This window comes from Bombina bombina, chromosome 5, assembly GCF_027579735.1.
Source record: "Bombina bombina isolate aBomBom1 chromosome 5, aBomBom1.pri, whole genome shotgun sequence".
NCBI classification, from domain to species: domain Eukaryota; kingdom Metazoa; phylum Chordata; class Amphibia; order Anura; family Bombinatoridae; genus Bombina; species Bombina bombina.
In genome coordinates, this window is record NC_069503.1 from 1008379487 (window position 1) to 1008395161 (window position 15675).

The 15675-nt window shown below is 41.0% G+C and overlaps 1 protein-coding gene across 1 annotated transcript in view; it reads right to left on the bottom strand.

The window, feature by feature from the left end:
- The window catches only part of SNX31 (sorting nexin 31), a 216012-nt gene that overhangs the window by 122247 nt on the left and 78090 nt on the right, over positions 1 to 15675 (bottom strand). The window contains exons 7-8 of the mRNA XM_053715250.1: positions 5858 to 5869; positions 3012 to 3099 (exon numbers count right to left, since the gene is read on the bottom strand). Coding sequence (XP_053571225.1) covers positions 3012 to 3099; positions 5858 to 5869 — 100 coding nt within the window. The remainder of the gene's footprint in view (positions 1 to 3011; positions 3100 to 5857; positions 5870 to 15675) is intronic.

Sequence of the window (15675 nt, forward strand, 5' to 3'; positions counted from 1 at the left end):
AAACTGATAGTCTGCAAAAGGAAATATACATAAACCTGACTCATGGCAAATATAAGTACAATACATATATTTTAAACTTTATATTAATACATAAAGTGCCAAACCATAGCTGAGAGTGTCTTAAGTAATGAAAACATACTTACCGAAAGACACCCATCCACATATAGCAGATAGTTAAACCAGTACTGAAACTGTTATCAGTAGAGGTAATGGAATATGAGAGTATATCGTTGATTTGAAAAGGGAGGTAGGAGATGAATCTCTACGATAACAGAGAACCTTTGAAAAGATTTCCCGTGAGGAAAACCATAGAATCAATAAGTGATACTCTCTTCACATTCCTCTGACAAACACTGTACTCTGAGAGGAATCGGGCTTCAAAATGCTGAAAAGCGCATATCACAGAAGAAAATAGAGCACAAACTTACTTCACCACCTCCATAGGAGGCAAAGTTTGTAAAACTGAATTGTGGTGAGGGGTGTATTAACCCCTTAGTGACCAGAGCACTTTTCCATTTTCTGTCCGTTTGGGACCAAGGCTATTTTTACATTTTTGCGGTCTTTGTGTTTAGCTGTAATTTTCTTCTTACTCATTTACTGTACCCACACATATTATATACCGTTTTTCTCGCCATTAAATGGACTTTCTAAAGATACCATTATTTTCATCATATCTTATAATTTACTATAAAAAAAATTATAAAATATGAGGAAAAAATGGAAAAAAACACACTTTTTCTAACTTTGACCCCCAAAATCTGTTACATATCTAAAACCACCAAAAAACACCCATGCTAAATAGTTTCTAAATTTTGTCCTGAGTTTAGAAATACCCAATGTTTACATGTTCTTTGCTTTTTTTGCAAGTTATAGGGCCATAAATACAAGTAGCACTTTGCTATTTCCAAACCATTTTTTTCCAAAATTAGCGCTAGTTACATTAGAACACTAATATCTTTCAGGAATCCCTGAATATCTATTGACATGTATATATTTTTTTTTAGTAGACATCCCAAAGTATTGATCTAGGCCAATTTTGGTATATTTCATACCACCATTTCACCGCCAAATGCGATCAAATACAAAAAATTGTTCACTTTTTCACAAATTTTTTCACAAACTTTAGGTTTCTCACTGAAATCATTTACAAACAGCTTGTGCAATTATGGCATAAATGGTTGTAAATTCTTCTCTGGGATCCCCTTTGTTCAGAAATAGCACACATATATGGCTTTGGCGTTGCTTTTTGGTAATTAGAAGGCCGCTAAATGCCACTGCGCACCACAAGTGTATCATGCCCAGCAGTTAAGGGGTTAATTAGGGAGCTTTTAGGGAGCTTGTAGGGTTAATTTTAGCTTTAGTGTAGTGTAGTAGACAACCCCAAGTATTGATCTAGGCACATTTTGGTATATTTCATGCCACCATTTCACCGCCAAATGCGATCAAATTAAAAAAAAACGTAAAATTTTTCACAATTTTAGGTTTCTCACTGAAATCATTTACAAACAGCTTGTGCAATTATGGCACAAATGGTTGTAAATGCTTGTCTGGGATCCCCTTTGTTCAGAAATAGCAGACATATATGACTTTGGCGTTGCTTTCTGGTAATTAGAAGGCCACTAAATCCTGTTGCGCCTCACACGTGTATTATGGCTAGCAGTGAAAGGGTTAATTAGGGAGTTTGTAGTGAGCTTGCAGGGTTAATTTTAGCTTTAGTGTAGAGATCAGCCTCCCATCTGACACATCCCACCCCCTGATCCCTCCCAAACAGCTCCCTTCCCTCCCCCACCCCACAATTGTCCCCGCCATCTTAAGTACTGGCAGAAAGTCTGCCAGTACTAAAATAAAAGGGTTTTTAAAAAAAAATGAATTTTTTTTTTAGCATATTTACATATGCTACTGTGTAGGATCCCCCCCTTAGCCCCCAACCTCCCTGATCCCCCCCAAAACCGCTCTCTAACCCTCCCCTCTGCCTTATTGGGGGCCATCTTGGGTACTGGCAGCTGTCTGCCAGTACCCAGTTTACAATAAAAAGTGCTTTTTTTGTTTTTTTTTTGTTTTTTTCTGTAGTGTAGCTTCCCCCAACCCCCCACCCCCCACAAACAAACCCCCACCACCTTGCTGATTGTTTAGATTTTATTGTTTATTATATTTTTTATTTCCCCATTTTCTGCAGTGTAGCGGTTCCCACCCGCTCCCTCCCCGTGCACGCGCCCGCCCCCACCCTCCCGTGCGTGCGCGCCCCCAGCCACCCCCGCCCACGATCCCGCCCCCCTTCAGATCCACATGGCCATCGATGGCCGCCACCCGCCTCCCGGTCCGGCTCCCACCCACCAACGCAGGTAGCCACCGATCTCCGGTGCAGAGAGGGCCACAGAGTGGCTCTCTCTGCACCGGATGACTTAAAAAGGTTATTGCAGGATGCCTCCATATCGAGGCATCACTGCAATAACCGGAAAGCAGCTGGAAGCGAGCAGGATCGCTTCCAGCTGCTTTCCACACTGAGGACGTGCAGGGTACGTTCTCAGGCATTAACTGCCTTTTTTCTGAGGACGTACCCTGCACGTCCTCAGTCGTTAAGGGGTTAATAGGCATTTTGAGGTTTGGGAAACTTTGCCCCTCCTGGTAAGATTGTATATCCCATACGTCACTAGCTCATGGACTCTTGCCAATTACATGAAATAAAGTAGTAAAAAAAACTATGAGGATTTTTGCGTGCACGGGGTTAGCGCACAAGAAAACCTTTCACTTTCAGCTCGTAATACACGTGCTGCCGGACGCTTGCAAAAAGCTTACTTCTAGCCGAGTTAGTGTGCGAGCGGGAGCGTTAAATACCACTCCACTTGTAATCTGGCCCATAATATTTTTATAATATTTAATCCAGCTTCCTTCTACATTTAAACATCTTGCCTGTCCCTGCATTTTCTGGATTAAAATTGTATCTTTTTTTAATTTTAAGGAAAAAGTGTCAATTAGCTTACTAGATCTTATGTGTATATTTAACAACTTACCACTTTCTGATATCAATCTGAAATTGTTCATCACTTAAACTCCAGATAGTTATAAACGGTAGCTCAAAACCTGCAATCTTCTTCATCACTACAAAAAAAAAAAAAAAAGACGAAATTTAAATATTTACAGACTATGAAGAAAACGTATTCCCATAATCTATCTACAAAAATCACTGCAGACTTGGGTATTTTGAAGACAAAATATAGTTATACACTTTTGAACTGCAATAACATCTACAATATAAAAACAGAATTTATGCTTACCTGATAAATTACTTTCTCCAACGGTGTGTCCGGTCCACGGCGTCATCCTTACTTGTGGGATATCTCTTCCCCAACAGGAAATGGCAAAGAGTCCCAGCAAAGCTGGCCATATAGTCCCTCCTAGGCTCCGCCCACCCCAGTCATTCGACCGACGGACAGGAGGAAATATATATAGGAGAAACCATATGGTACCGTGGTGACTGTAGTTAGAGAAAATAATTCATCAGACCTGATTAAAAAACCAGGGCGGGCCGTGGACCGGACACACCGTTGGAGAAAGTAATTTATCAGGTAAGCATAAATTCTGTTTTCTCCAACATTGGTGTGTCCGGTCCACGGCGTCATCCTTACTTGTGGGAACCAATACCAAAGCTTTAGGACACGGATGAAGGGAGGGAGCAAATCAGGTTACCTAAACGGAAGGCACCACGGCTTGCAAAACCTTTCTCCCAAAAATAGCCTCCGAAGAAGCAAAAGTATCAAATTTGTAAAATTTGGCAAAAGTGTGCAGTGAAGACCAAGTCGCTGCCTTACATATCTGGTCAACAGAAGCCTCGTTCTTGAAGGCCCATGTGGAAGCCACAGCCCTAGTGGAGTGAGCTGTGATTCTTTCAGGAGGCTGCCGTCCGGCAGTCTCATAAGCCAATCGGATGATGCTTTTAAGCCAAAAGGAAAGAGAGGTAGAAGTCGCTTTTTGACCTCTCCTTTTACCAGAATAAACAACAAACAAGGAAGATGTTTGTCTGAAATCTTTTGTAGCCTCTAAATAGAATTTTAGAGCATGGACTACGTCCAAATTGTGTAACAAACGTTCCTTCTTTGAAACTGGATTCGGACATAAAGAAGGTACAACTATCTCCTGGTTAATATTTTTGTTAGAAACAACCTTAGGAAGAAAACCAGGCTTAGTACGCAAAACCACCTTATCTGCATGGAACACCAGATAGAGCGGAGAACACTGCAGAGCAGATAACTCTGAAACTCTTCTAGCAGAAGAAATTGCAACCAAAAACAAAACTTTCCAAGATAGTAACTTAATATCTATGGAATGTAAAGGTTCAAACGGAACCCCTTGAAGAACTGAAAGAACTAGATTTAGACTCCAGGGAGGAGTCAAAGGTCTGTAAACGGGCTTGATCCTAACCAGAGCCTGAACAAATGCTTGAACATCTGGCACAGCTGCCAGTCTTTTGTGTAGTAAGACAGATAAAGCAGAGATCTGTCCCTTTAGAGAACTTGCAGATAATCCTTTCTCCAAACCTTCTTGTAGAAAGGAGAGAATCTTAGGAATTTTTATCTTATTCCATGGGAATCCTTTGGATTCACACCAACAGATATATCTTTTCCATATTTTATGGTAAATCTTTCTAGTTACCGGTTTTCTGGCCTGAACCAGAGTATCTATCACAGAATCTGAAAACCCACGCTTTGATAGAATCAAGCGTTCAATCTCCAAGCCGTCAGCTGGAGGGAGACCAGATTTGGATGTTCGAATGGACCCTGAACAAGAAGGTCCTGTCTCAAAGGTAGCTTCCATGGTGGAACCGATGACATATTCACCAGGTCTGCATACCAAGTCCTGCGTGGCCACGCAGAAGCTATCAAGATCACAGAGGCCCTCTCCTGATTGATCCTGGCTACCAGCCTGGGAATGAGAGGAAACGGTGGAAATACATAAGCTAGGTTGAAGGTCCAAGGTGCTACTAGTGCATCTACTAGAGTCGCCTTGGGATCCCTGGATCTGGACCCGTAGCAAGGAACCTTGAAGTTCTGACGAGACGCCATCAGATCCATGTCTGGAACCCCATAATTGGGTTATTTGGGCAAAGATCTCCGGGTGGAGTTCCCACTCCCCCGGATGGAATGTCTGACGACTCATAAAATCCGCCTCCCAGTTTTCCACACCTGGGATGTGGATCGCAGACAGGTGGCAGGAGTGATCCTCCGCCCATTGAATTATTTTGGTCACTTCTTTCATCGCCAGGGAACTCCTTGTTCCCCCCTGATGATTGATATATGCAACGGTCGTCATGTTGTCTGATTGGAACCTTATGAATCTGGCCTTTGCTAGTTGAGGCCAAGCCCTGAGAGCATTGAATATCGCTCTCAGTTCCAGAATGTTTATTGGGAGAAGAGACTCTTCCCGAGACCATAGACCCTGAGCTTTCAGGGATTCCCAGACCACGCCCCAGCCCACTAGACTGGCGTCGGTCGTGACAATGACCCACTCTGGTCTGCGGAAGCTCATTCCCTGGGACAGATGGTCCAGGGTCAGCCACCAACGGAGTGAATCTCTGGTCTTCTGATCTACTTGAATCATTGGAGACAAGTCTGTATAATCCCCATTCCACTGTTTGAGCATGCACAGTTGTAATGGTCTTAGATGAATTCGTTCAAAAGGAACTATGTCCATTGCTGCAACCATCAACCCTACTACTTCCATGCACTGCGCTATGGAAGGACGAGGAACAGAATGAAGAGCTTGACAAGAGCTTAGAAGTTTTGATTTTCTGACCTCTGTCAGAAAAATCTTCATTTCTAAGGAATCTATTATTGTTCCCAAGAAGGGAACTCTTGTCGACGGAGACAGAGAACTTTTTTCTATGTTCACCTTCCATCCGAGTGATCTGAGAAAGGCCAGAACGATGTCTGTATGAGCCTTTGCTTTTGACAGGGACGACGCTTGTATTAGAATGTCGTCCAAGTAAGGTACTACTGCAATGCCCCTCGGTCTTAGAACCGCTAGAAGGGACCCTAGCACCTTTGTGAAAATCCTTGGAGCAGTGGCTAACCCGAATGGGAGGGCCACAAACTGGTAATGCTTGTCCAGAAAAGCGAACCTTAGGAACTGATGATGTTCTTTGTGGATAGGAATATGTAGGTACGCATCCTTTAGATCCACGGTAGTCATAAATTGACTTTCCTGGATAGTGGGTAGAATCGTTCGAATGGTTTCCATCTTGAACGATGGTACCCTGAGAAATTTGTTTAGGATCTTCAAATCCAAAATTGGTCTGAAAGTTCCCTCTTTTTTGGGAACTACGAACAGATTGGAATAAAATACCATTCCTTGTTCCTTTATTGGAACTGGGTGTATCACTCCCATCTTTAACAGGTCTTCTACACAATGTAAGAACGCCTGTCTCTTTATTTGGTTTGAGGATAAGTGAGACATGTGGAACCTTCCCCTTGGGGGTAGTTCCTTGAATTCCAGGAGATAACCTTGAGAAACTATTTCTAGCGCCCAGGGATCCTGAACATCTCTTGCCCAAGCCTGAGCAAAGAGAGAGAGTCTGCCCCCCACTAGATCCGGTCCCGGATCGGGGGCTACTCCTTCATGCTGTTTTGTTAGCAGCGGCAGGCTTCTTGGCCTGCTTACCCTTGTTCCAGCCTTGCATCGGTTTCCAGGTTGGTTTGGGTTGTGAGGCATTACCCTCTTGCTTAGAGGATGCAGAATTAGAGGCCGGTCCGTTCCTGAAATTGCAAAAGGAACGAAAATTAGACTTATTTTTAGCCTTGAAAGACCTATCTTGTGGAAGGGCGTGGCCCTTTCCCCCAGTGATGTCTGAAATAATCTCTTTCAATTCTGGTCCAAATAGAGTTTTACCTTTGAAAGAGATGTTAAGCAATTTTGTCTTGGATGACACATTCGCTGACCAAGACTTTAGCCAAAGCGCTCTGCGCGCCACGATAGAAAACCCTGAATTTTTCGCCGCTAATCTAGCTAATTGCAAAGCGGCATCTAAAATAAAAGAGTTAGCCAATTTAAGTGCGTGAACTCTGTCCATAACCTCCTCATATGGAGTCTCTCTACTGAGCGACTTTTCTAGTTCCTCGAACCAGAACCACGCTGCTGTAGTGACAGGAACAATGCACGAAATGGGTTGTAGAAGGTAACCTTGCTGTACAAAAATCTTTTTAAGCAAACCTTCCAATTTTTTATCCATAGGATCTTTGAAAGCACAACTATCTTCGATAGGAATAGTAGTGCGTTTGTTTAGAGTAGAAACTGCCCCCTCGACCTTAGGGACTGTCTGCCATAAGTCCTTTCTGGGGTCGACCATAGGAAATTTATTTATTTATTTATTTATTTATAAAATATTTTACCAGGAAGGATACATTGAGATTTCTCTCGTTTTCAAGTATGTCCTGGGATCACAAAACATTGCATTGATACAATAGGGTACAATAAAATACAAAAACAATAATAAAAATACACATTATATGCAAACATTTAACATAGAGCAGGTATGAAATATTTATCCATGACAGGAGCATTCTGTTTTGAGATATGTATAGAGGGATCTCTTAAAGGATTTTAGGCTTGGGGAAGTTTTTAAAGTGTGAGGGAGGTCATTCCATAATTGTGGCGCTCTGTAGGAAAAGGAGGATCGAGCTGCTTTTTTTTTGTATTGAGGCAAGCTAAATAATGTGCTGTTATTGGATCGGAGGTTATAGGAGGTGGGAATAGCAGGGGAGAGCATTCTGCTCAGGTAGGGTGGGAGCTTCCCAGAAAGGCTCTTAAAGACAAGGCAGGAAAGATGGAGGGTGCGTCTGGATTCTAGCGACAGCCAGTTTAGTTCTTTTAGCATGTCACAATGGTGGGTCCTGTAGTTACATTGTAGCACAAAGCGGCAGAGCGAGTTATATAACGTATTTAGTTTATTAAGGTGAGTTTGCGGAGCAGGTGCATATACTATGTCCCCATAATCCAAGATAGGCATCAGCATTTGCTGTACAATCTTTTCCTTTACTGTAGGGCTGAGGCAAGATTTGTTTCTGTACAGGGCACCTAGTTTTGGATAAAGTTTAGAGGCAATTTTTTCTATGTGGAGTCCAAAAGATAGATTGGGGTCTAACAACATACCTAAGTATTTAAAAGAGTGGACTGCGGTCAGCGTGCAATTGGATTTTGTTTTGATGCGAAGATGGGAATTTTGTAATTTATGTATTTTAGGTCCCATTCCAAAGATCATTGTGACCGTTTTGTCAGTGTTTAGGAAGAGTTTGTTTTTCGAGATCCACTTTTCTACCTCTGTGAACTGGTCTTGGAGCACTGTTTCAAGCTGCAGCAGATCAGATTTGTTTGCATAGATTACCGTGTCGTCTGCGTACATGTGTACAGTTGAGGATTTGCAGACATTAGGCAAATCATTTATAAATAATGTGAATAGTAGGGGGCCGAGAATGGAACCTTGGGGAACACCACACGTGACTGGGAGAGGGAGGGAGTCAATGTTAGAGACAGAGACATATTGTGATCGATCCGATACATATGATTTAAACCAGGTTAACGGGTGATCAGCAATACCAGAGTTTTTTAGTTTGAGAAGTAGTAGGTCATGGTCCACTGTGTCAAAAGCCTTTGCAAAATCAAGGAAAATAGCTCCAGTTAGGTCTCCTTGTTCCATGGCAGTTTGGATGTCGTTGCAAACTTTTAGGAGGGCAGTTGTAGTGGAGTGATTTGGTCTGAAACCTGATTGATCAGGGGTCAGATAGTTAGAAAGTTGGTAATACTCGCATAATTGCGTATGGACGCATTTTTCTAGGATTTTTGACAATACAGGGAGCAGTGATATAGGACGATAGTTAGAAACCAAGGTTAACTCCCCACTTTTATGAATAGGCACTACTCTTGCAGTTTTCCAGAGTTTGGGTATGTATCCAGACACCAAGGATTCGTTAATTAGGGTTGCAACAGGCTTAGCAATTGCCGGCGCACTGAGCTTCAACAGCATTGCTGGGATTTGATCAGGTCCTGACTGGTTTTTCATTTTTAGATTATCGAGGTGTTTCTTAATGACATTGAAGGGTACAGGTCTAAAATTGAACTTTTCTATATTGGGTCTTTGCTGTTTTAGTGGGGCCTGATCCACATTTGTAGCTTCAGGATGCGTGCCATTTATTAGTTTGTCAATCAGGGTGGTGGAGCATCCTACAAAATAATTGTTAAAGGCATTTGCTACTTCTAAGGGGAGTTGCAGGTTTTGGTTATCCACATTGACAGTAGAGGGTTGGGAGTGGATTGGTGGATTTTGTAAGTTATTTATGAGTTTCCAAAACTTTCTAGGGTTACATATATTATTGTTCAGATTTTCACAGAAATATTGCGCCTTAGCCAATTTTGTTTGTTTAGTACATATATTTCGCCATTTTCTATATACACAGTGATCATTCATAGAGCCAGTATGCTTGAACTTTGACCACAATGAATCCCGAAATTGGTACATTTGAATGAGGTCAGCTGTGATCCAATTCAAGTGTGCTCCTTTTACTCTCACCTTACGCAGCGGTGCATGTAAATTCCAAACTTGTAGGAGTTCAGACTGAAAGAATTCAACTGCAGAGTCTAGATCTGGGATTAGGTTTAATCTGTGCCAGGGGAGGTTCTTGATGTCATTTAGAAATGATTGAAGATTAAATTTTTTGAAGGACCTGGTGATTGTAACCTTGGGAGAGGATTTAGTTGCCTTTATTTTGCGCACGCAGTACACTAAGCAGTGGTCACTGAAATTGTTAGGGAGAACACCTGCCTCCTGGATTCGGTTGGGAGAAGTGGAGAGAATCCAGTCGAGCAGGGTATGATTATGGCTTTTGATGTTTATGCGAGTTGGGGAGGAGATTAATTGCGTTAGATGCAAAGATTTAAACAGCGAGCGACAACTGTTATTTTTTGGATTCAGCCAATCGATGTTAAAATCTCCAAAAACCAAAATTTCACTTTTTGGGTTTTGAGTTATGGATTCACTAAGGAGCTGTGCTATGTCCGAAATGGAATGCACAGGGGAGCTTGGTGGGCGGTAGATTCCTGCAACAATGATTGATTTACTGCACGGGATCTCAATTTTGCCAGAAAGGAAATCAAAGGTGGCAGGAGAGCTAGATTTTTGTAAGGGGGTGAACTTTGTGGAATTGTCAACATAAATTACAATGCCACCTCCTCTCTTTGCTCTATCATTTCTATGGCATGAATATCCATGTATTGCAATGGCAGAGTCAGGTATTTTGCGGGTTAGCCACGATTCAGAGATCACAATGATTTTGGGTTTGTATTGTAAACACCAAGCTTGCAGTGCATCAATTTTCGGTAGTAAGCTGCGGATATTACAGTGCACAAAGGAGAGGCCTTTCTTAGCTGGAAGGCTAGGAATGGAATTTGTTAGGGGACCAGGGTTAGACTCTACGTCATTTGCAAGGGCAAGTAACATAAGGAATAGGAATTTGGAAATCATTTTTGATTGGCCATATAGTGAATGTGATACTTTATAATATTGTGAGGTGGGGGTAGGAGGGTTATTTTTTATAACCCTCCACCAGCACTCAGCAGATAAGTTACAGCAACAGAGCAGGCCATGATGTATGATAATTTGTTTTCCAGTTTGAGGTGTGTGCTTATGGCGGTTATTATGTGAACCAAATTGGAGTGAGAAAAGGGTTATCATGAATAACAGTAAGGATATATTTGGATTCATGTTAGTGGTATGAGGTGTGTAGATAAAAAATAAAAATGAAAAGTATATACACTATTGATGTGTGATATATAGCTATATGTAGGAAGAGAGGGTATTTATTCTATAGGGTTAAGTAGAAGGAAGGATGTGCTGATCAGTGGTTGCAGCTGTCATTTAAGGAGAATGAAATAAGTGTGGGAGACTATCTATAAAGGAAGAAATGAGCCTGGGGTGGGTGGGGTGAGGGGCAGGGTGGGAGGGAAACTATCTTGCAGGATCTACCTTTTTGCAAAGCAGGGGCACAGCTGAGATAAGTTCTGTATTTTCTTGCAAGGCTTGGGTAGATATGTTTAAAAATCAGACTAAAGGAGAGAGATAAATTAGCGTCAGATTGGGCTGCAAACATTTAGAGGAATGGGGAGGGAATATCTATGAACATTTGAGCTAAGGGTCATAAAAGCAAAAACACAGGGAAAGTTAAAATTACAGAGATAACACAGAGGTATTCATGTAGGGGAATAAAACCATTAAAGTCCAAAAAAGATACATGGCCTTAGCTGATTAAACTAACTTTTAACATAATGGTCAGACATAATGGTAATAAAATATGCATTTTAAATCATAAAAACAAAACAATAAATAGCCAATACATATAACAATACACACATCAGAAAATAACAGGGTAGGTTAAATATAATGATATAACTATCTTGCAGGATCTACCTTTTTGCAAAGCAGGGGCACAGCTGAGATAAGTTCTGTATTTTCTTGCAAGGCTTGGGTAGATATGTTTAAAAATCAGACTTTTTGCAAAGCAGGGGCACAGCTGAGATAAGTTCTGTATTTTCTTGCAAGGCTTGGGTAGATATGTTTAAAAATCAGACTTTTTGCAAAGCAGGGGCACAGCTGAGATAAGTTCTGTATTTTCTTGCAAGGCTTGGGTAGATATGTTTAAAAATCAGACTTTTTGCAAAGCAGGGGCACAGCTGAGATAAGTTCTGTATTTTCTTGCAAGGCTTGGGTAGATATGTTTAAAAATCAGACTTTTTGCAAAGCAGGGGCACAGCTGAGATAAGTTCTGTATTTTCTTGCAAGGCTTGGGTAGATATGTTTAAAAATCAGACTTTTTGCAAAGCAGGGGCACAGCTGAGATAAGTTCTGTATTTTCTTGCAAGGCTTGGGTAGATATGTTTAAAAATCAGACTTTTTGCAAAGCAGGGGCACAGCTGAGATAAGTTCTGTATTTTCTTGCAAGGCTTGGGTAGATATGTTTAAAAATCAGACTTTTTGCAAAGCAGGGGCACAGCTGAGATAAGTTCTGTATTTTCTTGCAAGGCTTGGGTAGATATGTTTAAAAATCAGACTTTTTGCAAAGCAGGGGCACAGCTGAGATAAGTTCTGTATTTTCTTGCAAGGCTTGGGTAGATATGTTTAAAAATCAGACTTTTTGCAAAGCAGGGGCACAGCTGAGATAAGTTCTGTATTTTCTTGCAAGGCTTGGGTAGATATGTTTAAAAATCAGACTTTTTGCAAAGCAGGGGCACAGCTGAGATAAGTTCTGTATTTTCTTGCAAGGCTTGGGTAGATATGTTTAAAAATCAGACTTTTTGCAAAGCAGGGGCACAGCTGAGATAAGTTCTGTATTTTCTTGCAAGGCTTGGGTAGATATGTTTAAAAATCAGACTTTTTGCAAAGCAGGGGCACAGCTGAGATAAGTTCTGTATTTTCTTGCAAGGCTTGGGTAGATATGTTTAAAAATCAGACTTTTTGCAAAGCAGGGGCACAGCTGAGATAAGTTCTGTATTTTCTTGCAAGGCTTGGGTAGATATGTTTAAAAATCAGACTTTTTGCAAAGCAGGGGCACAGCTGAGATAAGTTCTGTATTTTCTTGCAAGGCTTGGGTAGATATGTTTAAAAATCAGACTTTTTGCAAAGCAGGGGCACAGCTGAGATAAGTTCTGTATTTTCTTGCAAGGCTTGGGTAGATATGTTTAAAAATCAGACTTTTTGCAAAGCAGGGGCACAGCTGAGATAAGTTCTGTATTTTCTTGCAAGGCTTGGGTAGATATGTTTAAAAATCAGACTTTTTGCAAAGCAGGGGCACAGCTGAGATAAGTTCTGTATTTTCTTGCAAGGCTTGGGTAGATATGTTTAAAAATCAGACTTTTTGCAAAGCAGGGGCACAGCTGAGATAAGTTCTGTATTTTCTTGCAAGGCTTGGGTAGATATGTTTAAAAATCAGACTTTTTGCAAAGCAGGGGCACAGCTGAGATAAGTTCTGTATTTTCTTGCAAGGCTTGGGTAGATATGTTTAAAAATCAGACTTTTTGCAAAGCAGGGGCACAGCTGAGATAAGTTCTGTATTTTCTTGCAAGGCTTGGGTAGATATGTTTAAAAATCAGACTTTTTGCAAAGCAGGGGCACAGCTGAGATAAGTTCTGTATTTTCTTGCAAGGCTTGGGTAGATATGTTTAAAAATCAGACTTTTTGCAAAGCAGGGGCACAGCTGAGATAAGTTCTGTATTTTCTTGCAAGGCTTGGGTAGATATGTTTAAAAATCAGACTTTTTGCAAAGCAGGGGCACAGCTGAGATAAGTTCTGTATTTTCTTGCAAGGCTTGGGTAGATATGTTTAAAAATCAGACTTTTTGAAAAGCAGGGGCACAGCTGAGATAAGTTCTGTATTTTCTTGCAAGGCTTGGGTAGATATGTTTAAAAATCAGACTTTTTGCAAAGCAGGGGCACAGCTGAGATAAGTTCTGTATTTTCTTGCAAGGCTTGGGTAGATATGTTTAAAAATCAGACTTTTTGCAAAGCAGGGGCACAGCTGAGATAAGTTCTGTATTTTCTTGCAAGGCTTGGGTAGATATGTTTAAAAATCAGACTTATTGCAAAGCAGGGGCACAGCTGAGATAAGTTCTGTATTTTCTTGCAAGGCTTGGGTAGATATGTTTAAAAATCAGACTTTTTGCAAAGCAGGGGCACAGCTGAGATAAGTTCTGTATTTTCTTGCAAGGCTTGGGTAGATATGTTTAAAAATCAGACTTTTTGCAAAGCAGGGGCACAGCTGAGATAAGTTCTGTATTTTCTTGCAAGGCTTGGGTAGATATGTTTAAAAATCAGACTTTTTGCAAAGCAGGGGCACAGCTGAGATAAGTTCTGTATTTTCTTGCAAGGCTTGGGTAGATATGTTTAAAAATCAGACTTTTTGCAAAGCAGGGGCACAGCTGAGATAAGTTCTGTATTTTCTTGCAAGGCTTGGGTAGATATGTTTAAAAATCAGACTTTTTGCAAAGCAGGGGCACAGCTGAGATAAGTTCTGTATTTTCTTGCAAGGCTTGGGTAGATATGTTTAAAAATCAGACTTTTTGCAAAGCAGGGGCACAGCTGAGATAAGTTCTGTATTTTCTTGCAAGGCTTGGGTAGATATGTTTAAAAATCAGACTTTTTGCAAAGCAGGGGCACAGCTGAGATAAGTTCTGTATTTTCTTGCAAGGCTTGGGTAGATATGTTTAAAAATCAGACTTTTTGCAAAGCAGGGGCACAGCTGAGATAAGTTCTGTATTTTCTTGCAAGGCTTGGGTAGATATGTTTAAAAATCAGACTTTTTGCAAAGCAGGGGCACAGCTGAGATAAGTTCTGTATTTTCTTGCAAGGCTTGGGTAGATATGTTTAAAAATCAGACTTTTTGCAAAGCAGGGGCACAGCTGAGATAAGTTCTGTATTTTCTTGCAAGGCTTGGGTAGATATGTTTAAAAATCAGACTTTTTGAAAAGCAGGGGCACAGCTGAGATAAGTTCTGTATTTTCTTGCAAGGCTTGGGTAGATATGTTTAAAAATCAGACTTTTTGCAAAGCAGGGGCACAGCTGAGATAAGTTCTGTATTTTCTTGCAAGGCTTGGGTAGATATGTTTAAAAATCAGACTTTTTGCAAAGCAGGGGCACAGCTGAGATAAGTTCTGTATTTTCTTGCAAGGCTTGGGTAGATATGTTTAAAAATCAGACTTTTTGCAAAGCAGGGGCACAGCTGAGATAAGTTCTGTATTTTCTTGCAAGGCTTGGGTAGATATGTTTAAAAATCAGACTTTTTGCAAAGCAGGGGCACAGCTGAGATAAGTTCTGTATTTTCTTGCAAGGCTTGGGTAGATATGTTTAAAAATCAGACTTTTTGCAAAGCAGGGGCACAGCTGAGATAAGTTCTGTATTTTCTTGCAAGGCTTGGGTAGATATGTTTAAAAATCAGACTAAAGGAGAGAGATAAATTAGCGTCAGATTGGGCTAATAATTTCTTAAATATAGGGGGGGGGAACAAAAGGTATGCCGGGCTTTTCCCACTCCTTATTTACTATGTCCGCCACCCGCTTGGGTATAGGAAAAGCGTCGGGGTGCACCGGAACCTCTAGGAACTTGTCCATCTTGCATAATTTCTCTGGAATGACCAAGTTGTCACAATCATCCAGAGTAGATAACACCTCCTTAAGCAGTGCGCGGAGATGTTCTAATTTAAATTTAAATGTCACAACATCAGGTTCAGCTTGTTGAGAAATTTTTCCTGAATCTGAAATTTCTCCATCTGACAAAACCTCCCTCATGGCCCCTTCAGATTGGTGCGAGAGTATGACAGAACAATTATCATCAGCGCCCTCCTGCTCTTCAGTGTTTAAAACAGAGCAATCGCGCTTTCTCTGATAAGTAGGCATTTTGGATAAAATATTTGCTATGGAGTTATCCATTACAGCCGTTAATTGTTGCATGGTAATAAGTATTGGCGCACTAGATGTACTAGGGGCCTCCTGTGTGGGCAAAACTGGTGTAGACACAGTAGGAGATGATGTAGTATCATGTTTACTCCCCTCATCTGAGGAATCATCTTGGGCAATTTCATTATCTGTGGCAGTACTGTCCTTACTTTGTTTGGACGCTATGGCACAATTATCACATAAATTTAAA